The 26478-nt window shown below is 54.4% G+C and overlaps 1 protein-coding gene across 1 annotated transcript; it reads right to left on the bottom strand.

The window, feature by feature from the left end:
• Window positions 1–1018: 1018 nt before the first annotated feature.
• On the bottom strand, window positions 1019–17233 carry PPP1R9B (protein phosphatase 1 regulatory subunit 9B). The gene is made up of 10 exons (XM_086355494.1): window positions 15356–17233; window positions 11495–11627; window positions 10097–10217; window positions 8164–8268; window positions 7002–7137; window positions 6287–6439; window positions 6123–6176; window positions 3223–3452; window positions 2808–2904; window positions 1019–2633 (listed from the first exon to the last, which is right to left on the bottom strand). Exons 1-10 carry the CDS (start codon window positions 16724–16726, stop codon window positions 2580–2582), a joined length of 2454 nt encoding a protein of 817 aa, XP_086211620.1. The 5' UTR covers window positions 16727–17233; the 3' UTR covers window positions 1019–2579.
• Window positions 17234–26478: the final 9245 nt, after the last annotated feature.

Genomic DNA, 26478 nt, shown 5'->3' on the forward strand with positions numbered 1-26478 from the left:
GTTTGGTGGTTTCTGATCCTGGGATTCAGCCACCTGAAACTGTCTTCCCTGAAGTGTTCCAAGGAAGATCCACTTGTAAGAGAAGATGGCTCTCATGGAGATGCATGACCACCATCTCCCGGTTGCCAGGTGCTTCTCGAGTGGCAGAGCTGGACTGGTTCTATATGGCCCTGGGATGTAGAACTAGGACTTTTGAAGGGAAGCTATCAGAAGCTAGAATTTGGCTTGACATGGAGACTTGTGTGACAGAGCCATCCAGGAGTGGCCAACACAGGAGCTGACTACAACTGGGAGTTCCGGTTGAGGTTTATCAGGGACCCACCAAGGTGATCCTGAAGAGTCCTAATTTTGGGACTTTCATTCTTTAGGGCAGACAGGTCTGTGAGAATCTTTCTGGGGGTCAGGCCACTGAACACCAAGTGCCTTGTGGTTCAGTTTTTTCACATATAGCACACAGCTTCCCAAAGCAAGAAAGGCTGGTGTTGGGGGTGGGTCCCCTGCTCTCATCTCTCTTTGGGACTTGTCTTTGGAACCCTGGCATCTGGACTCCCGGACCCATTGGTATTAGAACTGGTGAGTTAGCAACCAGAGCTGCTGGCAGGATGGAGGGCTAGTTCTCTCTGGCCAACCCGAGGGATTCTCTAGGACCCTGGGCACAAAACTGCTCTGACTTATCATTTCCCATCCACAGCTACCACCACCACCTTTAATCTTTCCCGTACCTTCTACAGGGTGCCTAGTGGGAGAGTAGGGGTTGGGTATCTCCATTACCGTATCTAACTCATCCTCTTAATTCCATTGGAGGCCTTATAAGAAAGAGCTGAGTGATGAGCCTAAGGAACGCTCTAGAAATCCCAGCCCTGCCCAGAAGGGATGGGAGCGGGGGTGGCAAATGGAGTTTGCAAGAACAAGGGTTCTCATAAAGCTCCTCAGGGTCAGAGGTAGAACTGGCAGACCACCTAACTCAGACTGGCATCCCATACCTCCTCCCGCGAATCAAGAAACCAGGCGGCAAAGCTCTGGGGACTGCTTTTATGGGAGTGACCTGACAGAGGGCATGATCCGTACAAAACCGGGAACAATACATACATATATATATTATATACAGAGACGCAGTCCTGCAAAAGGCGGGGCTAGGGTGGCCCTCGGCGGAGAAACCGGAAGCCCCCCCAACAGCCCCGCCCCTGGCCCCGCCCCCTCCGTCTGCTGAGGCCGAGGAGGTGAATTGCACGGGCCCAGGCACTAAAATAGCCAGCTCTTTCACGGGGTAGGCGCACATCTGGGGGCAGGAACAGATTGCTGAGAAATACTGATTGATGGCATGGCCTATTTACAGGGGACGAGAGGAAGCCAAAACGGATGGTACAGGGGTTGTTTTTTTTTAAAAAAGAACAAAAACCCAGGCTGAGGCAGGGGCATGACGAAGAGGCAAAAATGAGATGGTTTCTGAAAGGGGAGGGGACCTGGGGTAGGGGTCTCACCTCCCTTGGTCCAAGCCCCGATTTGGGGTTAAAGTGGGGAAACAGAGTCGATTTCACTTAGAAAGCAGGCTGCTAGCAGCGCAGCCCTGGTCTCCAAAAAGAAGAAAAGTAGTAAAATTTTGCCCTCCAGTCAAAACACTGGAAAACTGTGGGTGTGGGTGGGGTGAGGCTGAATCTCTGATGTTAGTACAAGGCTTCCAGGTGTGGCCCTGCGTAGGGCAGGACGGGACTTGGCTCTCCAGTAAGAAATGTTCCCCTTGCCTAAAACCAGGCCCTCTAAACTGACCTCTTCTCCTCCCTTGCATTGACAGGCTTGGCCAGGAAACCTGGACCCCAGAGAGGCCACAGAATGGTTCCAGGAGGTTATGGCTATTTGGCACCTGGGGGAGGGGAGGCACAAGGAGAAATTGAGGGCTGCTGCCCCAGGAGAAGGGGGAGCTGGACACCACATGTCCTGGGCTCTCCCCTTTTCATGAAGGATTCATAAGAAATCAGTGCAGGGTCAGGCCCAGCCTCCAGGCTCTGAGTGGACTCTATCCCTCCTGGGAGGGTGGACAAGGATGGGAGGAGGTGTGGAGACAACCCTTCCCAGCAGGAGGATAAGAATGCAACAGAACAGCACAATGATAGGGGAGGAGGGAAGGGCCAAGATGGTAGAATCTCAAGTCAAGAGGCCCAGGGACCACCTAGGAGCTCCGTGATCAGGAGGCAGCCTCCAGGCGGTGAGATGCTGGGAGAGCCCCCAGCCCTGTTCCAGTCCAGAGACAAAGGCTGGAGGCCGTAAAATCTGGCAGTTTGGTCTGCAGGTCCTTGTGTTCATCCACCACCCAGGCCAGCCCCTGGCATTCCATGGCCTCTGTGCCCCAGCCCCATGGGCAAGGAGGCCATCCTTCCAGCCACCGGTCTGCCTGGGCCACCTTAAGGGGCCTATATGATGTGGGCCCTCTGGTCCCTGAAGCTGGGTGAGGTGGGGTGGAGGCGTGGGCAAGTCGGGGCACCTGTCCCCAGGCTGATAGGGGGCGGGGTCAAGTATTGAGGACAGGGGAGGGAGGACAATGGGAGGGGATTAATTATTGTCCGGTTAAGGAATGATTCCTGTTAAGTAGAATTGGAATTCCTCAGTGTTTGCAGGTTTCCTTCCAGTTCTGAGATCTGAAAAAAAGGGGGAGAGGGCATCAGGACTGAGCATTGGACTCGGGCCCTGCCCCGCCTGCCCCCCTGCTAGGGACATGACCCTGAGCTCCCAGCCACGACTCTTCTCCCTCCAGGATCCACAGGGTGACTGACCTGCTGCTCCCTCCTGCCCCTGTGGCATCCCGGGCCTACCTTGTCCAGGAGCTTGTCCATCTCCTCCTTCCTCGCCAGCTCTGACTCCTCCAGAACCCGGCGCTGTGCTGTCTCCTTTTTCAGAAACTCAATCTCCCTGGGGATCAGTGGGGGACAGACAGTGGGTAAGGCTGTGTGGTCTGGCTTCCATTCAGAGAGTCTCAGGGTCTTCAGCCCTGTCCTTGGCAGCTCTTGCCCACTCCTTGTTCTCAGGTCTGGAGATCCCTAACCTTCCCAAAGCCTCTGGGGCCTGGCTTGTTGGCTCTGGCACCCAGTCATTACGAACCCAGGTACCCCCCCAAAAGGACCCTCCAACTTCTGCGCTCCTGGCCCCCCTACTTGGCTGGGGTGGGGAGGCCCCACCACAGGCCTCTCCATCCTCCTCAGGTCCAGGGCTCCCAGCCCCCACACGTACTTCTGCTGGTAGTCTTTGATGAGGCGCTTGGCCTTGCTATATTTGCGCTCCAAGGCCTGGTACTGGGCCTGGGTCTCCCGCAGGTGCTCATCCACAGCCTGGCACAGGCTCTGGGCCTCACCCCAGTAGCCCTCCAGTTTTTCCATGCGCTCCTTGTTCTCCTCCACGCTCTGCTCCAGCTGGGCCTTCTCCACCCGCCACCGCCCCTTCTCCTGCTCCAGGCTCTGCAGCTGAGAGGAAGGAACAGCCCTGGGTTGGTGGGGACGACAGTCTCTGGATGATTCCTGCAGATGTGGAGCCCACTGCCCCCCAACTACTGACTCTCCTTGGCTGAGTCTGGGAACTGAAACCCGGAGAGGGAGGACCCCATCTGTCCCAGCCAGGAGCCCTAATACGTGCTGCACTCCTAGAAGGCAGGCCGCCCGCGTTCATAACTGACTATCTCCGTGACTTGGGGTAAGGCCACTTTTGTCTTAAGCTGCATTCCTCCCATCTGTAAAGTGGGACTGATTCCTGCCTTGCCAAGCTCACAAAGGCTACACAGTGTGATGGTAGATGGGTGAGAACAGGGCACCACTGCCCTCTGTTCCCTCTCTGTAGCCCTGGCTTCTGCGGCTTCCTAGACAGTCCTGGCTGCTCGCCTAGTGCCCGTGCCACCCCAGTGCAGACCTCCTAGCTCCACAGCCCAATCATAGGGCCTCTGTTCCCTCTGTACTCACTTTCTTCACCACCTCTGAGCACTGAGCCCCAAATCTCCAGCCCAACTTTACTTCGGGTTCCTCAGAGGCACCCTGCCCCAAACTTGGCCCCACCTACACAAACTTATTCCTCCTTTTCTGACTAGCCCACCTCCGTCCAAAGGTGCCATCATCTCACTGCCACCCCAGTGCTGAGCTTCAAGCCCCTGACTGCCCCTCCAACTTTGCTGGCTGCAAACACCCCTTGCCCTCTGTGTCCCAGCTACATAGGCCTTCCTGCACATCCTTGGACCTACGTTCCCTCTTGCTGCAGGGCTTCGCCTCACTGTTCCCTGTGCCTGGAATGCTCCCATCTACCCTCCCACTACCTCATCATTTCCCACTAGCTCAGCCTTCAGCTGAGCTCAGTATTTCACTTCCCCAGAAGTCTCCTGTGATTCTCTCTGACAGCACAGACCCCCACACATTCCAGCTTCATCAGGTTCCACCAGCTCTAGGAGTTCAGGGACCCTGTCCTCTCCTATAAAGCCTGTGTCAGCTTCTATGTACAAATGTTGCCATGCGGACTCTAAGCCACACAGGGCAAGGATCAAGTGCTTTTGCCCATCACATGAATTGGATGGTGCCACACACCTAGAAAGAAAGTGAAAGCTGCTCAGTCGTGTCTGACTCTTTGCGAACCCATGGACTGTAGCCTGCCAGGCTACTCTTGCCTGTAGCCTCAGGCAAGAATACTAGAGTGGGTAGCCATTCCCTTCTCCAGGGGATCTTCCCAACCCAGGGACTGAACCCAGGTCTCCCACACTGCAGGCAGATTCTTTACCACCTGAGCCACCAGGGAAGCCCAAAGGTGTTTATAAATTGAAAGACCTTTGACTGTTCCTTCCCTTTATGCTCTGCACCTACTCTAAGAACATGAACTGTCGCCTCGACCTGGGAAATGCAACTCGAATCCGTCCTTCCTGTAGATACCCTCTGCCTGTGCCCTGGGTAGCCCTGCCCATACCTGCCAGGGCACCACTTGGGCCTCTAGCTGGTTCACCAGTCTCCAAGTCCTGCTCACCCTCATGCCTCCCACTTTGGGGATAGTGACCTTCCTCCTCCTGGTCTCATATGGCCACAGGATCCAGGCTGGAGTCCTCAGTGGGGAGTCAGGATACTGCTACAGCCCATCCTGGCAATTAAGCTCTACCTTCCACTCCCCTCCACCCCCAGAATGGCTGCCATAGCCTGCAGGTCTCTTTCCAAAGCCAGCCTCCAAGCTCACGTTTGTCTCCCCACCAGAAATGCCCTTCCTCTGCCTCAGTCACCTAAACCCTGTCTTCCCTCTGGGGCTCAGCTTCACAGTCTCCTGTCTCCAGGCATGTTGGTCTAAGCCCACATATGGGAATGCACCTGTGTGTGCCTGGGTGCACAATGTCTGCAGAACCCCTGTGTGCCTCTGCCTCTCCCTGCCACACTGGAAGCCCCATGGGGATCGGGACTCCTAATGCACAGCCTGTGCTTCAGAAGTCTGTATATCTATGCCTCTAAGGGTGCTGGCACCCAGTATGCTTGTGCCGGTATCTATACATGGTATCTCTGTGAGAATGTGCATGTTCCATGAAACATGCTATATCTCACAGCAGACAGACACATAAGCAGATGGACACAAAAGTCTTGCTTGTGAAGCATGGGTCCATTGTCCTCATGTTATGTCTAAGCAGAGAGGGTGTCTGGGTGGGTGGGTCTGTGAGTACCATGTACCTGGGATCTGGGCTGATGTTTGGATCTCTGGGTGGTTTGCATTTAGGCTAGGCTAAATGCTAGGCTTTTATGTAGAGGACATGCGTGGGACTGTGTGAACGTGAAGACATCCACATTCAGCTATTAGAGGGCTGACAGCTAACAGCTCAACTTTTTATTAAGCAACTATTATGTGTCAGACCTGTACTAAAGACCTTACATGTATTATTCTATTTTATTCTCACAGTGGTCCTATGGTCCTGGCACTATTATCAAACCATTTTATGGAGAATGAGGCTCGGAGCAGCAAGTGAGTGGTGGAGAGACGGTCTAGCTCTTAACACTAGCCTCCCTTACTTCAGAGCAGCTTGTTTTCCATGCGCCTGTGGGTGCTGGACAAGGGTCGACATGTACAGCTGAGGGTGGAAGACTGTCGCCCCCATGCCCTCAGCCTCCCCCACTTCCCGCCGCTCTTACCTTTCTCTTCAGCTGCTGGATCTCGGCCTCAGTCACAGCATGCTTAATCTGGAGCTGTGGGGGCGAGGGCACAGACACTCAGCTCTGGCTGGGGCAGGCAGTGCTGCAGCACTAAATACTAACCTGCCCTTGCCCTCCACCAGCCCAGGGGCCCCTCTGCGCACCTCCTTGAACTTGTGCACCAGCTTCTCGGGCTCCATGTCCACCGGGGACAGGGCATCCTCATTCTCTGCCAGCTCGAACACCTCGATGGCCATCTCGCCCCCTGGGAATGTGGGGCTCAGCTCCTCATCCTCGTCGGTGGCATACTCTCCCGTCTGTGAAGGGGGACAGGAGGCTGTGTCCCCTGCCCACGCCAGCCTACCCCAGCCCTGATGACTAGGGCTGAAACCAGCAGTGGTTAGTCCACGGCAGACTGAGTGCGACCCAGGGGTATGGGTCATGACCTCCTCCATCAGCCAGGGGTCCACACCAGGGGCATGGTTTGTGACTTCCGGAAAGTCTCCTGAAGGCAGGAGTTATCCCATAAAAGACTAAGACCTGAAGAAACAGCCTTTGCTTTCCCCTCCTCACGCAGCAGGTCCCCTGAGGCCTAGAGCTGTCTCCTTCCTCAGAGTGGCGGCTCTTAGAGGGAACTATGTTTTCTTTGTAGGACCAGGAAGGCTTTCTGAAGACAGAGGGTGTGATTCCTCCATCAAACTAGAGATTCTTTAAGGGAGGGATCTGCATTGCTTCTCAGATTAGGGGCTCCCCCAGGACAGGAGTGGCGCTCTGGGGTTCTTCACAAGGCCTGGGAAAGTGGCAGAGGCAGGGGACAGCTGTAATGCTCCATCAGGCCACCAGGGGACGATGACGCTCCCAGCCAAGTAGAGTCCCTACCTCCTCGTCATCCTCGCCGTACTGGGCGTATCTCTGCTCCATCATCTCCCGCTGCCATCGCTCCTGTTCCAGGGTCTGCTGAATTAGCTGGGCCACCTCACTCTGCTCACCGGGCCGCTCCCGGCCAATCATAAACCTGCAGGGGCACCAGCATTGTCTCCTTTTTCTCTGTCCTTAGCTGGAAATGCCACCATCCTCCCCATTGGTACTCCCCTCTCAATACCCAGGTCCTCCCTGGGGAGATGAAATGAGAGGGCTGAGTCCAGAGACTGCAGAGTGTTAATAATGAATAGGGGAACAGGGGGCCCTTATTGGGTTTCTTTCCCAGGAGTAGCAGAGACTCATTAGCCCTCCTGGCCAGTTCGGGGGATGGGGAGATGTCAGCCAAACTTCAGGCTAGGCTGTCGGGGACATGAGGTCAGGAGGTGCCAGTGTAGGAGCTCTTCCCTCACCACATGGGAGAAAATGAGGCAGGGGCCTGGCAAAGCTGACCCTGGAACTGTGGAGGGCTGTCTTATATGCTCTCCAAGTCCTTGAGCTTCAGGAAGGGGCGGGATGATGGCGACTGGAGATTAGGATGGAAAGGAAATCGTGGAACTTCCAGGCACCAGCCCCTCCTCTCCGTGGCCACCCACATCCTGTTTCTCTCTACCACCCTTTCCTGGGGGCAGTGCCCCTTTTGGAGGGGGCATGGAGTTGTCCCTGAATGTTATGCCAGAGATGAACATAGGGAGCCTCTAACCCAACCTCTTCAGTTGGCAGACCCAAGGAGGAGAGTCCTCAGACTATACCAGGCTAGAGGGAGGGAGGGATAAACCCCGATCTGGATGGCATCCTTCCTGCACATCTTGGGATCTTCAATGAATGAGTCAGGACAGACAGTGGGGAAAGAAGACGACCAAGAGGCCAGTTTGGAGGCATGGTGGACAACAGGCCTGAAGCCTGAGTGCTGGTGGCCAGCAGTGGTCAGGGGCGGGAGATGTGAAGGGAGATGGGGCAACGGATAAGCACATAGCAATTCCTTTCCACAGTGGAAACGTCTCTGTAAGTTGGGCCACAGAGGATCTCAACTGGGTGTGGGCAGGCGGGCAGAGTGGCCCGATGAGGGCTGAGCCTCCTGTCTGCGCCCACTCCCCACCGCCCCCACCCTCCTGGGCCTCACCGCACACGGCCCTTGGTATTCCGGAGCACGGAGGCTGCAAAGCTCTGGGTCACTCCCACCAGACTCGTTCCATCCACCTCCACCAGGAGATCGTTCACCTGGATCCTGGGGACGGGCGAGGGGGAGGTGGGTAACATTGGTTAGGGGATCCCGAGGGGAACTGTGGAGCTAGGGTAGACATGGCCCCCTTCCCATCAGAAACTCAAGGCTCAGTCCCCACAGGAACCCAGTACTTTGTCTACCTGCATAAGAGGCATGAGGCCGGAGGATCAGGTATCAGCCAGGCGCATGGGCAGTGAGACCCAGGCAAGCACAACCGACACGGGCATCCAGAACCAGGAAGGGTGGCAAGCACACTTCCCAAGGCAATCACACACTAGTCCCTTCCTCCATCACTCGACAGACCAGCGTGGCATCCACAGAGTTCATCATGGCCACACACACCAGCTACGGCCTCTAGCACACACCTGACATGCAGCCCACCCTCTTACACACCCATTCGGCACAGACCTGAGCCCACAGATTTCTTTCAAATGCCCGCGATCTGTGTTCACTACAGTCCCACGGGGTTAGTCCCCCCTGTGCACAGCCCCCAGTACGCTCCAGCTATGGCCCTGGAAGCCCTGTTCCCCACACAAGGAGAGATGGGACTGGCCCAGCCTGACCGCAAGGGGGATGGAAGCACGGGAGGGACACCTGGCCACCTCCATCCTCCACTCCCACCTCCCCTCAGTGCCAGGCCTCCTCGCAGGGCTCCCACACAGAAAAGGAAGAAATGGTCTCCTGTCAACAGTTCGCCCCCACCACCCACCCCACATGGGGACACCCTCACATACACACACATTCCCCAACCGGCCAACAGGCAACCATGGGAAAGGCTCTGGGAAGTTCAAATGAGGGAGTAAGTAAAAGAGTAGGGGTGGTCACCTTCCTTTTTCTGCTCACTCCCACCCCTGCCCACCATGCCATCTGGGCTGCAGCAGATAGAAGCTTCCTGAATGAGGCAACTCCACCTCTAGCAGCATGACCCCAGTCCTCACAGGAACAAACAGTCAACTCTGTCACATGGAGGGGTCTGGGCTTAGAGGTAGCACAAGGCACCCTGATATTAACCTTTAACTTACAGCCTGGGGGTGCCCTACAGCCGTTCCCACTCCCCCTCGGCAATTCACACACAGTGGGGAGGCTCCAAAGGGCTCACTGGGCTGCCCAGAACTCCAGGGGATCTTTCCTGAGCCCTCTGACCCACCGAACTCACACCTTCCAGCCTCAGGGGCCAAACGTAAGCATGTAGGCAAGGAGCAGCCTCCTCCCGGGCGCAGCGCCCCCATGGGCTCTTCTAACCTCATAAGACACCTGAATCCCGTGGTCTCTAGCTCAGCCACACCTGCCTGCTTTTGGTGCCCTGCCTGGGACACTCTGCACACTCCACTCCTGCTCATGCTTTAGGTCTCAACTCCAATGTCACTTCCTCCAGGAAGACTTCCCTGAAACCCAAAGAGGCCAAGCCCTCCTGACTTAGCCTTTAGTGCCGCCCTGTACTTTTGTCCATGTCGCCGTTTTCTGTGTGCCCTCTTGAATGCCCATCTGCCTTACTACACTACATGCTTCTTAAGATCAAGGCCCTCATCACTGACTCCCAGGGCCTGGCACCAGCCCTGCAACAGTGTCACAGGCTCAATATTTCCTAAATGAAAAAGCTCAATGTGTACTCTACTAGGCACAGAGCCTCCGCACCCACGCTCTCCTCACCATGGCCCGAAACACGACACCTACACAGCATGCAATGCCACGAGGCCGAGGGCCCTGCTGCGCTGCTCACTGCTCCCGGGGGGCGGGCCAGCAACAGGCACAGTGGTCTCCACGAACGCCTGGGCCCCACCTGGCGACCCGCCCCGCAGACCACGGCTGATAAGGGAAGGGGAGGCGGTACCTGCCGTCCCGATGGGCCGCGCCGCCCTCAGTCACGGTCTTGACGAAGATGCCCAGCTTCTCAAGGCCCATGTCCGCCCCGGCCCCCATGCCAATGATGCTGATGCCCAGGCCCTCGGAGTCTGTGAAGCAGAGGGTGATGAGAAGCCAGTAGGAGGGTAGGATGGGTTGAGGATTTGCCGGGGACAGAGTGAGAGGCCCATCCCCAACCCTCACAGTGGGGCACAGCCTCACCTCAAGAAGCAGTCTCCATGCTGAGGGGATGTCCCACATCTGGTTCTGTCACTCCCTCTTTGCCAAGCCAACTAGAATGCTCTTGGGTCACTGCCCTCTGCCCCAGCCAAAGAACTGATGGGCAGCAGGACGTGCTGAAGGGGCACTATCTGTATGCAGATGAGGTGTGTGGTGGCCATGGGGATGGGTGGGGGAGCCACGAGGGGGCTGATGGTCCCCCTCCCTAAGCAGTCTCATCCCTACTCACAGCCTCAGTGACTCAAGACCTCCTGCTTTTCTCTCCCGCAAAACCTACTCCTCTCTCCACAGCTGCCCCCCTCTGTCTCATGGGCCTCTGACATCTGAACGAGATCTTCCCCCACAAATAGGCTTTTCCAGCCTGCCCCCCCTTCACGGGGCCTGGGAGTCACCTGGACTCCTGCCTCTCCCTGCAGCCTCTGTGGAAGCCAAGTAACACCCAAATGCTGTCAATCCCACCTTCCAAGAATCCCTCAAGTCCACCCCCTTCCCACATGGCCATCACCATGTCCACACTACAGGGGCCCCTCTCCAACCATGTACAACCCTTTGCCCCACAGCACAGCTTGGTATAGTCTCTCTAGAATACCTTTCTCACACCTTGCAAGGCTCCCAGTCCATCTTAGAAAAGTGGTCAACAAGGTCCTGTATGCGCAGCCTTCTCCCCCACCCTCCGAGTCCACCAGGTCTCTCTCCTCTTTTCCGCAGACTCCCCTCATCTCCTCTTCAGAGTTCAACTCAAGCGTCTCTTTCCTTGGGAATCCCCTCAGGTCTGATCAGGTCTCCTGTTAAATGCTTTTACAGAGGCCCCTCCTTCCTTTCCTGGCCCCCTCACTGTGCCAAGGACGCACTTAGGTGTGAGCGTCCCAGCCATGCCTGCCCTCTCCCCCTTCCATCGCTCTCCCATTGTGGCTTGGCCTGCAGAGCCCAGGACCCAGCCCACAGTGCTCATGCGGGGCCTGACAACTGCAGAAGCAGAGTGCAGCGGGACAGTGTGATGGTGGAGCTTTGGGCTGGGCTGAGTCTGTGTGGCTGTGGGGTGCTGACAGAAGCCCAGTTAGAGGAAGCAGAACATCTCAGTGGAAGCCCTGAGGGTCCATCCAGGGCGGAAGTTGGCACAAGGCAGAGGCTCAGTGGCCCAGCTCACCCTTCTCCAGCTCCACAGGGAACAGCTCCAACCTCTCCACCCGCTTCTCCAGCTCGTACTCAGCAGAGGCTGCCATGGGATCCACGTCCTCGTTGCGACGATCGTAGTCCTCGTTGGAGTAGGTACTGAACACCTGGGGGAGAGGCTGCTTGTCAGAGGCGCCAATAGGAGGGCAAGGGCTAACCCAGTGAGAGGAGGCTGAAGGGGCAGGCTGCGCCAGCCACTGCGCTCCCCTCCTGCCAGAGGCCTCCCCCACCCCCAGACAGGCTGAGGTGAGGCCTTCCCCAGCCCGTGCTGATCCCAGCTCAGAGTGGGGCCCTTCTAGTTCTGAGGTAGGGGGCAAGGCAGAAAGGAACCCAGCCTTGCCACATCCACGCCATGACTCTCTCCTGCAGCCCTGACCACACAAGCACAGCCAGTTAGAAGAAAGGAAGGTCAATGCTGGAGAAACTGTCATACTCATGAACCCAGGCTCCCAGGTCAGAGAGAGACCAACAGACAGTCCCCATCCCAAAGACGAGGGTGGACACAGACGGCAGGAGAGAGGAAGGAACACGCTGAGTAGCAGAGGGGAAGAGGAGGAGGGATAAGGAGTGGAGGAGATGCGGGAGGATGCCAGATGGGGAGGGGGGAGCGGGTGTGAGACACCGGCGGTGGCGGGTGGGGAAAGGGGAGGAGAGAGGCAGAAGGACCACCGGTCCCCCCACGGAGAATGGGCAGGCCCTCCTCTTGAGGGGCCCCTATGGCCTTGGCCACATGGCCAGACCTCAAGCTCCCTTCTGAACCGCAGCTCTCTGAGGTACCCCGCTTATCCCCAGGGCACTGGGAGGCCCGGGCAGAGGTCCTGGGCGCAATACCCTGCAGAAAGCAAGGACAGCAGGCAAGTGGCAGCCTCTGACACTGTCCGCAGTGAACCTGGCCTTGTTGTCCTCTGAACCCCTCTGCTGGCTCAGCAGAAAGGGGAATCCCCAGCCTGACCCTCCTCCAAAGAGCAGAGAAGGTAGGACAAGGGCTCTGCAGGAGTGCCTAAGTCTGGGTCCAGGCGGGGTGCTCCTGGTGGGAGGTTAATGAGCACCATTTGGGGCATCATGACATGTTCCTGTTTCACTGCCTGCAGCGACAGGTTGGCACCACTTGGAGCCAAGTGGGGGCGATGAAGGGTAGCAGCAGCTCTATCAGATGGCTGGGCCTGAGGCCTGAGCAGCTGGAGTGGGACACTGTCTCCCTGAGGCCCCTGCCAGGGTCCCTCTCCTCCAGAAGCAGGCGCTACGGGCACCCAGGCCAGCAGCTCTTGTGCCCCAGCCTCGGTTTAGTGTCACCCCCCAAACACAATGGCTCCCACAAGGGGGCTCCTAGCTGGGAGGGGCCTACATGGGTCACTTAACTCACTGCCCTCAACTTTACAGCATCAGAGAAAGAGTGCAAACCCTTAGAGTTCTTTGTCAATGGTGCAGCAGTCAGACTGCCCTCTTGACATCTGGCCAGTAGCCCCAAGCTCCTGGGAGAAATGGGCCACCCAGTCCACATACTGTGCAAGATGCTAGACCCACTGTCCAAGGTCATGGGAGCTAGCCCATAGCAGCGTGGGATGAGACTGGTGGGTAGGTCACTGGGACTTTGTCCCCATTGTACATAGGTCCCAAGCCCCAGGACAGGGCTGCCATGCGCCTAGATCTGGCAAACTGGCTTTGGCCCACTTCTGCATCCCAGTCCCTTGACCCTCACCCTCTATCCCAGCAGAGAGGGTCTCTTCATCCCTCAGTCTATGTGGTAGCCTGGGTCAACCAAACTCCTCCCCACCACAAGTACACACAGACACACACTGTGACCTCCAAAACACCCTCCTAGCCTGTCCTGGGCTTTGTCCTCCCCTCTTTTCTCAGATTATTAAATTCTGCCCCCTGCAAGAAACCCAGGCCGGAGGGTCAGAGGCCTCAGACCACCATTCACACTGCCCACCTCCATGTGTCCAGCCTGTCCGAGGGCCCTGGATCCAGTCCCCCTTTCCAGATAACTATCTAGAATTGAGGTTTCTTTCCTCAGCAGAAGCCTCTGTATTGTGGCCAACAATTGGGTCATCCGAGGGGCACAAGACCCCGGACTTAGTATCAATGCAGGGGTGGGGCAGAGAGAGGGAAAAACTGGGTGGGGAGGAAGACATCCCCAGCAAGGTCAAAAGTCAGACACACAAAGGCGGCCCAGCACACCACAGGCGAGCAACTGTCACCAGGGAGGCAGGGAGCACTGCTCCAAATCATGTGCTATTTTTTACCCAAAAATCAGGGTAAGGTGTCAAATATAGACAGTCAGAGGCTGAGGACTAAAAGACCAACCTCTACCTCTGAGGGGATCAGGCAGCTCAGAGAACTGCTGTGGCAGGGCCATGGGGTGTCCTGACCCCCTCAGTGGTCCCCACTTGCATCCTCAGTGTCCCAAGAAACACCCCATATCCTTCAGTTCTCTGCCTCGAGGATCCCAGCTCTTCAGAAAAGGAGGAGAGGCAAAAAGGCTTGTGAGGTCACAGCCTGGGGGAAAGGGCTGGCCAAAGTGGGGAGTTGCACTTCCCAGGCCCCCTGGGGTGGGAGGTGGAAGAGGAACAGAGGTTAGTTAATGCTGGGGCAGGCAGGAGGAAACGGGCAGCTTCAGTGTCCAGGAGTTATGGAAATTTCAATCAAACAGAGGGGGGTTTGACTGGGGAGGGGTAAAGGCTGAACTTTCCTTGGCCTTGACAGCCCCATAAAGCAGACTTGGACTTGGGCACAGCTGAGCTTGGGGCGGTGAGAAAAAGTCTTTAAGCTTTATGTGCCAGCCAAGAATAGAGGGTAGTGCACTGCAAGCAGATTCTTAACCATCTGAGCCACCAGGGAAGCCTCAGGAAACTGGGGGCTGGGGCTCTTAATTCTCCCAGGGATCTCTCCCAGCATTCTCCTGAGAATCTGAGGGCACTGGCACAACCCACAAACCAATCACCAATAGTATGTGTGCCCCCCCAAAGGGAGGATCTTCTGTCCTTTCAGGGTACCCAGAGAATGAGGCAAGAGCGCTTGGTGCCTGCCAACGCCAAGAGCAAAAGCAGGAGGCTGCTGCCAGGCACCTGGGAGTTTCCCAGCCCCACCCCCTCCTCCTCCATACCCTGCTAAAGGCCTAGCCTCCTCAAAAACCACAGAAAATGCCTGCCTATGTAACCTTGTACCCCCACCTCGGGAGCTGGCCCAGCACAGACCCCAGGGAACAGGGCCCCCAGTCACATGGTCCCAGCTCAGCTCAACCTCAGAGACCTGCTTCCCTCTTTCACTTCTGCAAAGTTGGGGTGAGGGCTACAGCCAGTTTGAAGGAAGGGCTGCACCTTTGTTTTGGGAAGTTTCTGGCTCCTCCACCCCCGTGTGCAGCTCTGGTGCAGGAGGAAAGCAAGGGTGTTTCTAAGCTCCTCATGCCCCTCCGATCTACAGCAGAGTAAGGACCAAAGTGGGGGTGCTCTTCTGAGGTCACAGGTACACACAGACACACACACACACACCTTCCCACCACTTAAGCCCAGGCCTCTGGCAGTCTCCGGAGGGAGAATGTCTGGAAAAGGAAGGGAAAGCAGGTGTCCCAGGACCGGCGCAGGGCAGGGTGGGGCAGCAGGCAGAGGAACCCGAGGGCAGGTCAGGGCAGGCCACCTCATCTCAGGCCTAAATATCCTCCCACTCTGACAAACAGCTGGAAGTCCCCCACGCCCCCCTCAGGGAGGTAACTTCTGGGAAGGGGGCTGGGTGACAGGGCTGACTCAGCCTGCCAAAGCCGGCTGGCTGGCGAGGCGGGGGCGACTGCGCGCACGTGGCAGGGGCGGCGCGGGGGCGGGGAGGGGGGCTCACTTACTTGGATCGGCGCTGTGCTGAAATGGATCTTTCGGCTCGGGGCCGGGTCCTCTTCTTCCGAAAGCCCTGGGATCTCCACGCACCCCGACTCGGGCTCGTAGGGGGGCTCCCCCTCCTCCTCTTCTTCGTCGTCCTCCTCCAGGGCACTGCCCCCAGAGTCCTCCCCCAGCCCACTGTAGGCGCTCACGTCCACCAAGTCCGCCTCCGAGAAGTCCTCCTTTTTGGACTCGTCTACGTCCTCGGGGGCCACGTCCGGGGCCCGGCCGTTGCCCACCCCCTTTTCAGGCACCGCCACGGTCGCCGCCTCCTCCTCGGGAGCCGCCTGAGCCTTCTGCTCCTCAGGCGCCGGGCTAGCGGTGGTTGCCAAGGCGCTGCCATTCTCCAGGGCCGCGTGGACTGTCACCTCCGCCTGGATCACCTCTGTGGGCGCTGCCTCGGCCTCCGACTCCCCGCTCTCCTCCACCTCCACCGGCTTAATCTTGCGCACCTCCCGGGGCTTGGGGGGCGGCCGGGCGGGGGCCACTCGGTGTTGCGAGGGCTGCTGCCCTCCGGGGCCGCGCTCCTTCTCGGCTGGGACATCCCCCGACGGGGCGGGCGGCGGCGGGGGCGGCTGAAACACCCGGGACCGCTTACTGACCAGCTTCGAGTTGACCTGGGGAATCCCGGCGGCCGCGACCCTGGGCAGCCCGGGCCCGCGGTGGAGGCCGGTCCTCGAGTCGGCCTTCTCAAAGACAGCGCTTAGCTGGCTGACCGTCGGCGACACGGCGTCGGCGTCCAGCTTGTCCAGCGCCTCGGTGCTGCCGTTGAAGCGCACCACGACGTCCAGCTTCCGGTCCTGCAGGCCGGCGCGCTCCTGCCTCAGCAGCCGACGCGCCGCGGCCTCCTTGTCGCCGCCCGCGGCCGCAGGGACGCTCCGTTCGAACAGCTTCCGCGTCTCCTGCAGCCGGGACGGCGGGTGCGGCGGCGGCGCGGGCTGCGCGGAGGGCGCGGGCTTGGAGTCGAAGCGGCTCACGCGCTCCGATACGCTGGTGCCCAGCTTCAACAGGGCGCTATGGTCCACGTTCTCGTTCAGGCTGCTGGCCCGCGGCAGCGACAAGCGCACGCCGCGCTCGGGCGCCCGCAGGGCCTCGGTGGGGCCCGCGCCGCCGCCCGCATCGCCCGGCGCGCCTGCCGTCGTGCCCATCTGCAGGAACATACTTTTGATGCGATGGACGTTGGAGCCATATTTCTTGTGGTGGGCTGCCTTGGGTGCCTCGTCGGGCCCGGGCGCGTCGGGCGGTTTCAGAGCCTGGATGCCCGCCTCGTAGGCGCTGCGGTGCGGGGAGGCGCTCCGGAGGGGACCCCCAGGCCCCCGTGGCTCCGTCTTCATCATAGTGGGGGGAGCCGGGTTCGCATCCCAACGCTTCCCGCTCCCCCCTTCCAACAGGCGGCGGGCCAAGTCGGGACCACCGCCCCCTCCCCCAGAGAAAAGGAACCCCGAAAGGCCTTTTTAAAGCCTCCCCCCAAAACCAAGCTGCCCAAAACAGTTAACCTCGCTTTAAAAAAAAAAGGAAAAAAAAAAACCTCCGAGCGCCCTGTGTGGATCGCCTCCCCCAACCAAGCTGCCAAAGACAGCCCGCCCTTCTACCAAAGCCCGAGCGGCCTGGTATGGTCGCCCCCACCCAAATTAGAAAAGCGGCGCTCGGAGCCGGTGGGACCGCTTGCCCTGCAGCAGCGGAGGCGCCCGCTCACATCGTCCGAGGTGGTGTCAGCGGGGCTGGTAGACCCGGCACCCCCCACCCCGGCCGGGGGCCTTGGCTCTCCAGGGGCCCGGCACCCGGGCGCCCATAGCTGCTCGGCCGGCCCGGGCCGCTCCGCCGCCGCGCCACCCTCCCTCCCTCCCTCCCCCCCGCGCCCCGAGCCTCGGTCTTTCTCTGGCTCTGCCCGAGCGGCGGCTGCCGGAGACCAAGCGGCTGCCCTTCTCGCCGCCGCCGCTGGGGGACTGGCATCTCTGGGTCCTAAAGGGATCGGATTTCCGGGACCGGAGCCTGTGAGCCCTCCCCTTCCCCTCCACCCCAGAGTATACTCCTCCCCTACCGGCCCTCGCTATGGCCCTCCACTGACCCCAGAGGTTGGTCGGTCTTCTTCAACCCTTCCATCCCAACCTCTGTAGCTTTCCACAACATATATAACTTCACCCCCCATTAAATATTAAGTGTGTTAGTCGCTCAGTCGTGTCGACTCTTTGCGACCCCATGGACTGTAGCCCACCAGGCTCCTCTGTCCATGGAATTCTCCAGGCAAGGATACTGGAGTGGTTTGCCATTTCCTCCTCCAGGGAATCTTCCTGACCCAGGGATTGAACCCCGGGCTCCTGCACTGCACGGAGATTCTTTTCCGTCTGAGCTACCAGGGAAGCCCTCCACTAAATATTGGTGGAAGGCAGTCCAACCACTCAGTGGTCTCAGTGTGGCCCTCCTCTACTCTGGGTGTGGAGGGGGAATAGTGGGGGAGGGACAAAGGATCGTTTTCTTCAAGATTCTTGGAGCTGCCTAGTTTGAACTTTTTTAAAATTCAGATTTCTGGATCCTCCCCCAGACTTTGTGAAGCAGAATCTCAGAGGCTGGCCTTGGAATCTGCATTTTAACAATAGGGACTATTTAAGGTGTGAAACTTTGGCCCACTGTTGCTGGTCTCCTGGTGGAGGAGAAAGGGGAAGAAAGGAATGGTCCTCATCACCCAGGTGGCCGCCTGAAGCTGGCTTTTGCCCTCTGGAATTCTGAAGATGGTATGCTATCAACTGCCTCCCCTGAGCTCAGGTTGGAAATGAGGGGTGGAATCCCTATCTTCAGGGCCTTTCTAGGGCACTCCTGCCTCTCAAACAGGAAGAAGGAGTTTTGAAGGAGGAATTCTGGAGGCCTGGGGCCCGAGTTTCACCAGTGAGAGCTCTAGCTTTTATCTCTCATCTAAAGGATTCTGGCCACAGTGTGCAAGTGTGAATGTAGGGAGGGAGGGGGAAGGGTGGCAGTGACATCTGCGTCCGCTGTCCTGGCAGCTGTTTTGATACTCTCCTCAACCCCCCCATACATAACAAAGGGCCTGGGATTGCCCTATACCCTTGCTCAGGGCCTGGGAGTGAAGGTCCACCCCCTTGGCCATGACAGATCCAGATGCGCAGCCTCACTCCACAGATCCCAGAAAATAATTTAACATTGTGGACCCTAGGACCCAGAGAACACCTCAGGCACAAAGCCTCCCCCCACTCCCAGCTGCTTCCTGCATCTCGGGCCTTCCTGCAGCCTCTGCCTCCTCCCCCTCCCTCTTCCCTTCCATCCTCTTCCTCTTCTTTCCGATCTCCCACTACCCGCCCCCCTTGCCTAGAAGGGCTGTTCAAAGGAATTCTCTCATCCCTCCACCGTCGGGATGTGTGTGGGTTATGTGGGATATAAACTGGGTAGCACGTGCAAAAGCTCGTGGGGGATGGGATGTCGGACGCCTCCTGGGAACCCTGAATATTGGGACAGGGAGGGGCCAGGAGCCACAGGACTGATCTTGAGGCTGGCAATCCTGAGGCTAAGGGATAGGGAAGATTTGGGCTCTGAGCAGGAGCTTCAGTGACTTGGGTTTCCAAGCTCAAGTCTGGGACTTGACCCTCCCCACCTACAGGCCCCGCCCCCAATCTTATTATGAAAGTTGGGTGAGACAGAAGTCTCACTAGTTGAGGGTTTGGGCAGTGTCCTCAAAAGCTCTTGTGTGGATTGAGGGAGGGCTCAGGCCCCAGGCTATTCTGCCCAGAATCTCCCACACCCTTTGATGAGTCATTCTAACTGATCCCAGCCCAAGGGGTCTGTGCCCACGCTTCTGGCCAGGTGGGGAAGCCAGCTTCTAAGGATGGGAGGAGGAGCTAAGAACCAACTATCAGGCCCAGCGGACACCCCAGCTCCCAGCTCCAGCCCCCAACAACATCTCCAGCAGCAGCTTGGGTTGAACTCTAATTGTTGGGATGCTTGGGTCTCTCTTGTCCTGAGACTTCCAAGAGTAAAACCCCGTTAAGTACTTTGGGATGCAGGAGGATTGGAGCCAGCCCAGAGCTCAGATGACTGAGGCTAAGGAGAGGGGATCATTATTTCCTGGGCTCCCAGTTAGCGTAGTGACCCCCCCTCTCCCCCCCCCCTCCCCGCAGCCAGGATTCCCAAAGAAGCTTTTATAAAGCAATGAGTGCTTTAGCTTGTCCTTCCCTGGGGTCAGGCGCCAGGCAGGCTAGCCTGTGAGAGGGGTGGGGAATGGGGTGTTATCTTCTCCACCCATCCCAGCCTGCCTGAGGCAGTAATCACACCTGCAGAAAGGGGAGGGTGAGGAGAACGGTTACTTTGGGAAGGGTTACACCCAAACTGAAGGGTTTGAACCTAATTTTCATTCCTCAGGCTGAGATCCTCACTCAGCTCCCAGAGTAATTTAACCATTCTTTCTCTCTCCTTTATCCTTTGTGTGGTTGCCTGGTAGTCTTCTAACCCTTCCTTAGCTCTGTTGTGAAATAGAATAGAATGAATGGTTCCCAAAGCTGGCCCAGGAGCCAGGTTGCCAGAGTTCAAATCCTGGATCCACTGCTTACTAGCTGTGTGATCTTGGACAAATCACTTAGCTTTTCTGTGCTCAGTAAGGGTAAACTGAAGTGAAAGTGGATGGAACACAGAAGATAGGGTGTGTGGCTTTTCCAGCTGTTGCTAAAAAGCCTGGAGGCTTCTTTAGGGGGAGATAATTCACACCCAAACTTCCTCCAGATAAAGCCCCTCATTTTCCCACCTAACCTCAAATTTGAGGAGGGCCTTCTAAGACTGTTCCTTGAGGCTTGCATTTTGAACACCAGGTGTTAACTGCAAAGACAGGTGAGGAAGGCAGAGAGAACTGATTTGTGATAAATAAATCTGGAGGTCTTAGTGCCCTGGACTCCTGGGGTGGGCAAGCCAAGGTTGCCTTCTCTTTCCAGCCCTGGGGTCTTGAGATTCGGCCTAGGAAAGTGGTATGTCCATGGCTAGGGTCACCTGAGCAAAGGCTGCCTAGACCCTGCTCTTTGGTCATTTTGTGGTGAGCCAGTGGCCCCTGTTCCAACCACTCTGCTTTTGTCCTCCTCTGCCAGAGCTTTGGGCTAATTTGAGGATGCTGGAAAGGCTTGCCTGTGAGTACCTTTTACATACAGGAGAGCTCAAATCCAGGATGTCAGTGTTGATGGGGCTTTAGTGGCTCTTGGCTGACCTCTTCCCAGGGGGAATGAAGAAGGCTGAGACATGAAGTGGGAAATGACTTTCCAGTTTTGGAGGAAAGAGACAGAAGTTTATAAGGTCTGAACTAAGCCCTGTGATGTCGCTCAGTCATGTCCGACTCTTTGCGACCCCATGGACTATAGCCTACCAGGCCTCTTTGTCCATGGGATTTTCCAGGCAAGAGTAATGGAGTGGTTTGCCATTTCTTTCTCCAGGGGATCTTTCTGACCCAGGGATCGAACCTGGGTCCCCCGCATTGTAGGGAGATGCTTTACCCTCTGAGCTGCATGCCCTAGCATGAACTAAGCCCTAGCTCCACCCATTTAGAATCTGCCTCCAGTGCGGGAAACTTTAGTTGATCCCTGGGTCGGGAAGATCCCCTGGAGAAGGGAATGGCTATCCATTCCAGTATTCCTGCCTGGAGAATTCCATGGACAGGGGAGCCTGGTGGGCTATAGTCCATGGGGTCGCAGAGAATTGAACACAACTGAGTGACTAACACTTTTCCACCCACTTGCTGAGCGACCTTGGTTGGGCTAGTTGTTTTTACTCCCTAAGCCTCAGTTTCATCAAATTGTCCAGATTTGAAAGTCTGAACTTGGTGTGTTGGCTGTTATTGATTACATGGCTATCCAACATGTAAGGGTATGTGTGTACATGTGTAGGGGTGTGTGGCTGAAAAGAGGCATCAATATTTGCATTTCTACCTGTGTCTCCACTGGACTGTGGGGCCTCTCGTTTCCCTTTAAGGTCTATTATATGAGATTCTGAAATATAAGCACACCTTGTCTCCAAATCTTTTGGGATCATCCCTGGAGTGAAGGTGACTTTGCTTCTCTACTTCCCAAAGGGTTTTTCATTCCTGCCTTTTAGTGTCTCAAGGCCCCCAGTGCCCCTGCAGAGAGAGGGATTCTTAGAGGTTCTCCCACAGCTGGGAGACTGCCTTGCCTGGGTCCCTCTGCTCGGCCCCCTCTTTCTTTCATTCACCCTCCACTCTTTGTTCTAGTGTCACTTGGAAAGTTCAGATACATCTTTGAGATTTAGGACGGAGACCTAAAAGGAGGAGTCAGGCTGTGTGTGTGTGTGTGTGTGTGTGTGTGTGTGTGTTGGGGGGCAGGGAAAGGATAAGACAGAGGAAAGATTTCTCCAAATCATCAGTTGCTTTAAAAAAAAAGGCTATATTTAGCCAGGCTTAGAGGGCTTGTAAATATGTATTTTGTAAAGCAGACAGCCATAGCTATGGGAACTCGAGAGATATGCAAGGAAGTCAAAGGCAAAAAAAAAAAACGGAAAGATTGAGCAATGTTATTTTGTCATCAGCAGATTCGAAGAACTCTTTTTTTTCCTGCCTGCTCCAAGTGCTATTGTTACACATTCCCGTGTTTTGATGTTGGCTTCTATTTTTCATGTGCTGTCTGGATCTGCAGTGGGTGCCTGGGAAAGAGGTTGGCTCTCAAAAGGCATCTTCCTGTCAGCCTTTGCCTCACCTGCCCAGGGTCAAGGGAGAGCAGATACTGGCCCTGCCAGCTTCCCTGCCAACTGGCTCCACCAGGCTCAGTGGGCTGCATGTGCCTAGCCCAGATACCCTCTGCAAGAGCAGCTCAGCTCTAAGGCTCCATGCTAAACCCCTTGCACTTCAGGTGGCCTTGACAGTGAGGACTGGGGTGGCAAATCTTGCCACTTCAGGGCAGTTCTACTTTAGAGAACTCTCTGTTCTGAGAGAGAAAAGAATTTACACACCTATGTTTTTACTTTTAGTTTGAAAAGTTTCTTTCAAAATAAGAAAAGTTCAGGGAATTTCCTGGCAGTCCAGTGGTTAGGATGTGGTGCTTTCAACTACTGTTGGCCTGGATTCGATCCCTGCTAGGGGCCAAAAAAGAAAAAGAATCACATAACAAACAATTAAAAAAAAAAAATTGGCTGAGGCAGGTCTTCGTTACTTTTTCGTGTGGGGTTTCTCTAGTTGGGGTGAGTGGGGTGGGGGTGAGAGGGTTACTCTTCATTGGGATGCACGGGCTTCTCTTGTCGTGGAGGACAGGCTCTAGGCACAGGGGCCTCGGTAGTTGCCGCACGTGGGCCTGGCAGCTGCAGCTCCTGGGCTCTAGAGAGCAGGTTCTGTAGTTGTGGCACTCAGGCTTAGTTGCTCTGAAGCATATGGAATCTTCGTGGACCAGGAATCAAACCCATGTCCCCTGCATTGGCAGGCGGATTCTTACCCACTGCTCCACCAACTGCTGCTGCTGCTGAGTCACTTCAGTTGTGTCTAACTCTTTGCGACCCCATGGACCATAGCCTGCCAGGCTCCTCTGTCCAGGGGATTCTCCAGGCAAGAATACTGAAATGGGTGGCCATTTCCTTCTCCATGGGATCTTCCGGACCCAGGGATCAAACCCGTATCTGTCTTGTCTCTTGCATTGGCAGGTGGGTTCTTTACCACTAGTGCTGCCTGGGAAGCCCCCAGGAAGTCCAGAAACAAAATTTATTTATAAGTACCAGCAGAGACTTCCCTGGTGGGCCAGTGGTTCAGACACTGCACTCCCAAAGTAGGGGGTACTGGTGGGAAAATAAGATCCCTCGTCGCAGGAAGTGGCCAAAAGGAAACAAAACAAAACAAAAAATCCTGCTATTATTGTGTCATTTTTGCTGCAGTTTCTTTCAAATAAAAAAACAGAACATGAGAATTAGCTGAAACCCCTTTCTCTGGCTCCCTAGTCCCACTGCCAACCCTACCCACTCTCAAAAATTTGGAATGCATCCTTTATGGTCCAGAATTTTTAAATTACCATTTTAATTGTCAGATATACATAAAATAAAAATCACTATTTTAACCATTTTAAGTGTACTGTTCACAGGTATTACGTACACTCGCATTGTTAGGCAACCATCACCATTTTCCATCTCCAGAACTTTATCCTTTTCCCAACTGAAACTCTTATCTACTAAACAGTAACTCCCCAGGCCCCCACCCCCAAGTCCCTGGCAACCACCATTCTACTTCCTGTCTCTGAACTGACTACTCTAGGTACATCATATATAATCTATATTATAGATGGAATCATATGATATTTGTCCTTTTGTGACTGGTTTCAAATAGCATAATGTCCTCAAGATTCACCCACGTTGTAACATACGTCAGAATTTCCTTCCCTTTTAAGTCTAGCCCATAATTTCAGTTTTTTCTATAAAGTTAAGTATTCATAAAGCAGCATATAATAATGCTTTCTGTATTATTAAGATGTATATAAGACCATCATGCTGTGTGTATAATTTGTGTCTTTTTTTCACTTGAGGTGCTTTTCACAATGGAGCCACATTGATATATGTGGCTTTGGTTCATTGATTTTAACTTCTGTTTACTATTTCATCATATGAACAAGCCACAGCTTATTTATCAGTTCCTCTACTGATGGGCTTTTGAGTTGTTTCTGATTTTCTGTTATAAGCAGGGCTGTGATGAGCATCCTTGTGCTCATCTGAACCCATCTCTGGAGTGTACACCTCGGAGCAGGAAGCCAGGGCTGCAGGCACAGTGTCACCTAGGCTAGCACTGCTAAGCTGTTCTGTAGCCAGTTTATGCTCTTGCCACCAGCATTTGTTTAAGATGTCCTATTTGACCACATCCTTGCCAACATCTGCTTTTGTTAGACTTTCTATTTTTGCTAATCTGATGGGTGTGAAGTAGTATCTCATTTGAATTTGCATTCCTTGCCTCTGAGGCAGAGCATCTTATCATGCTCATTGGCCGTCTGGGTTTCTTCCAGGCAAATTGCTTACATCCACATCCTTTGCTACCCAGTGCAACTATTGATATAATTACAGAAAGTCCTGTTAGAAGTGGTTGAAGCAAAAAAGGGAGTTATATTATCTCACATAACAAGGAGTCTGAGGTTTGGTTCATTCAGAGACTCAAGTGTGACATCAAAGAAGAGGTTCTCTCTTGCTTCCTAGACTGGCCCCGTTATGGTCCGAGATGGCTGCCTCTTCCCTGGGTGTCTCATGCAGACAACAATGTCCAGAAGCAAAAGAAATGATGCTTTCTTCTCAGTGTTTTTTTTTCCAGAGTCCCACAAGAGATCGCCCTTCTGGTCTCAGTGGACAGAACTGTATACATGTCTATATCTAAACCAATCACTGACCAGAGGAACTTTATTAGCATGCTCTCCTTAGACCAATCACTGTTCACTTGTTGGGGATGGGGAAAGTCCAGCCTCATCCAAAGCCTAGACCCTTGACTTTTGAATCAGGAGTCTATTCTAGGAATAAGGAAAAGAATGTCATTTGGTGTGGCACTCAAAAGTTCTGTGTTTGCTTTATTGATGTGTAGGAGACCAATACCCGGATACTAACCTTTTATCTGCTGTCTGTACTACCAATATTATCATCTAGGCTGTTGCTTGTCTTTTGTTTATAATGTCATTTTCATAGAAGAAAGCTTTTTTTTTTTTTGGTGATGTAGTGAAATTGATCTTTTATAAAATATGTCTCTCATCTAAGAAAACTTTTCTTCCCTGAGATTTCCTACATTTTCTGCTAATTATTTTAAAGTTTTGTCTTTCACTTTCAGATCTTTAATCCATCTGAAATTAATATTTATGGATGAAAAGTCAATTGTTACAACATTTTTTATTGAAATGTATATTCTCGCTAAGTTGCAAGGCCACTGCCATCATAAATCACATTCCCACATATGCTTGGATCTGTTTCTGGGCACTCTATTCTATTGATCTCTTTGTCTAGCCCAGCAACAATACCACATTGTGTTAATTACTATCGTTTTCAAATAAGCCTTTATTTCACAATTGTCTAATCTCTTCTTGGTCCTCTTCTCTCCCATATGAATTTTAGAATCAGTTTGCCTAGCTCTCTGAAAAACCCTGTTGCAATATTTAGTGGGCTTGGATTGAATCAGCAGATTTTTATGGAGAGAACTGTCTTTGTGACATTGAAGTTTCTCATCCCTAAACGTAATATATCTCTCCATCGCTCAATTTATTCCTTTTCTAGCTGGTAGTTTTTATGGTTTTATAGCCTAGTTTTTCTTCATAAATGTCTTTTAATATATTTTCTAAGTTTTTTTTTCTGGGTTCTGTACAATTTTAATTTTGTATATGATTTCTTTCTAAAAAGATATTACAGTTTCTAATAAATATTGCTTAAGTATGGAAACACTGTTGAATTCTGTATTTTATTTGAATTTGGATGTTAAATTTTGTCCAGCAACCTGGCTGATCTCTCTGAGTAACTCCTGACAACATACCTATGGAATCTCTTGGGTTTTCCATATAAATAATCATACCATACGCAAAAAAAAAAAAAAAAGTCAGAGACTTTCTTTTCTTTTTTTTGTCCAAGGTTTAGGGTGAAAATACTGAAGTACAGCAGCAAGAGTCAAAAGTTTCCATGTGGTGTTGTGAAATTCATCCCAACTGTGGGCTGAGTGGCCTGTAGTTTGAACAGATTGCCGAAGTTCAAGAGCTTCAGCACTTCCTTAGTGTCAGAATCTACAATACTTCAGTGATCTCTCAAGCCAGGTCCCCAGGCCTCAGGCATGTAATTCTCTCTCTCTCCTCCTGCAGCCTGATGGAGATATGTTTCACTGGAAGTCGTTGCCCTGGCACTTCTATTACTTCTCAGTGATGACCTCAGCTACCTTCGTCCTGGTTTTGGTGCGACTGGGGCCCGTGTTGGCAAGTCCTTGGCAAGACAGTGAAATTTTGTTTATCTCCTAATCCTCTAGAAGAGATGGCTTCTAAATCTGACCTCTCCCAGCTCTCAGGCTGTGCTAGTGGGCTGACCCTGGGCAGCTATTGCCTTCACTGTCAGCTATAAATAAATAAAAGCCCCCTTACTTCCTCCAGAGTTTTACAGGTTATAAAGCACTTTC

This window comes from Bos grunniens, chromosome 19 (genome assembly GCF_055505025.1).
Source record: "Bos grunniens cultivar Pamir isolate PY7600 chromosome 19, Bosgru_T2T1.0, whole genome shotgun sequence".
Lineage (NCBI taxonomy): Eukaryota > Metazoa > Chordata > Mammalia > Artiodactyla > Bovidae > Bos > Bos grunniens.

Bases quoted from the DNA above. Each gene is read 5' to 3' on its own strand.
- PPP1R9B (XM_086355494.1), bottom strand. From the start codon at position 16,726: ATGATGAAGACGGAGCCACGGGGGCCTGGGGGTCCCCTCCGGAGCGCC. The intron at 6,440-7,001 runs GTAGGGACTCTA...CCCCCTTCACAG, and splicing joins ACGGCGAGGATGACGAGGAG to ACGGGAGAGTATGCCACCGA. The intron at 6,177-6,286 runs GTGCGCAGAGGG...TCGCCCCCACAG, and splicing joins TGGTGCACAAGTTCAAGGAG to CTCCAGATTAAGCATGCTGT.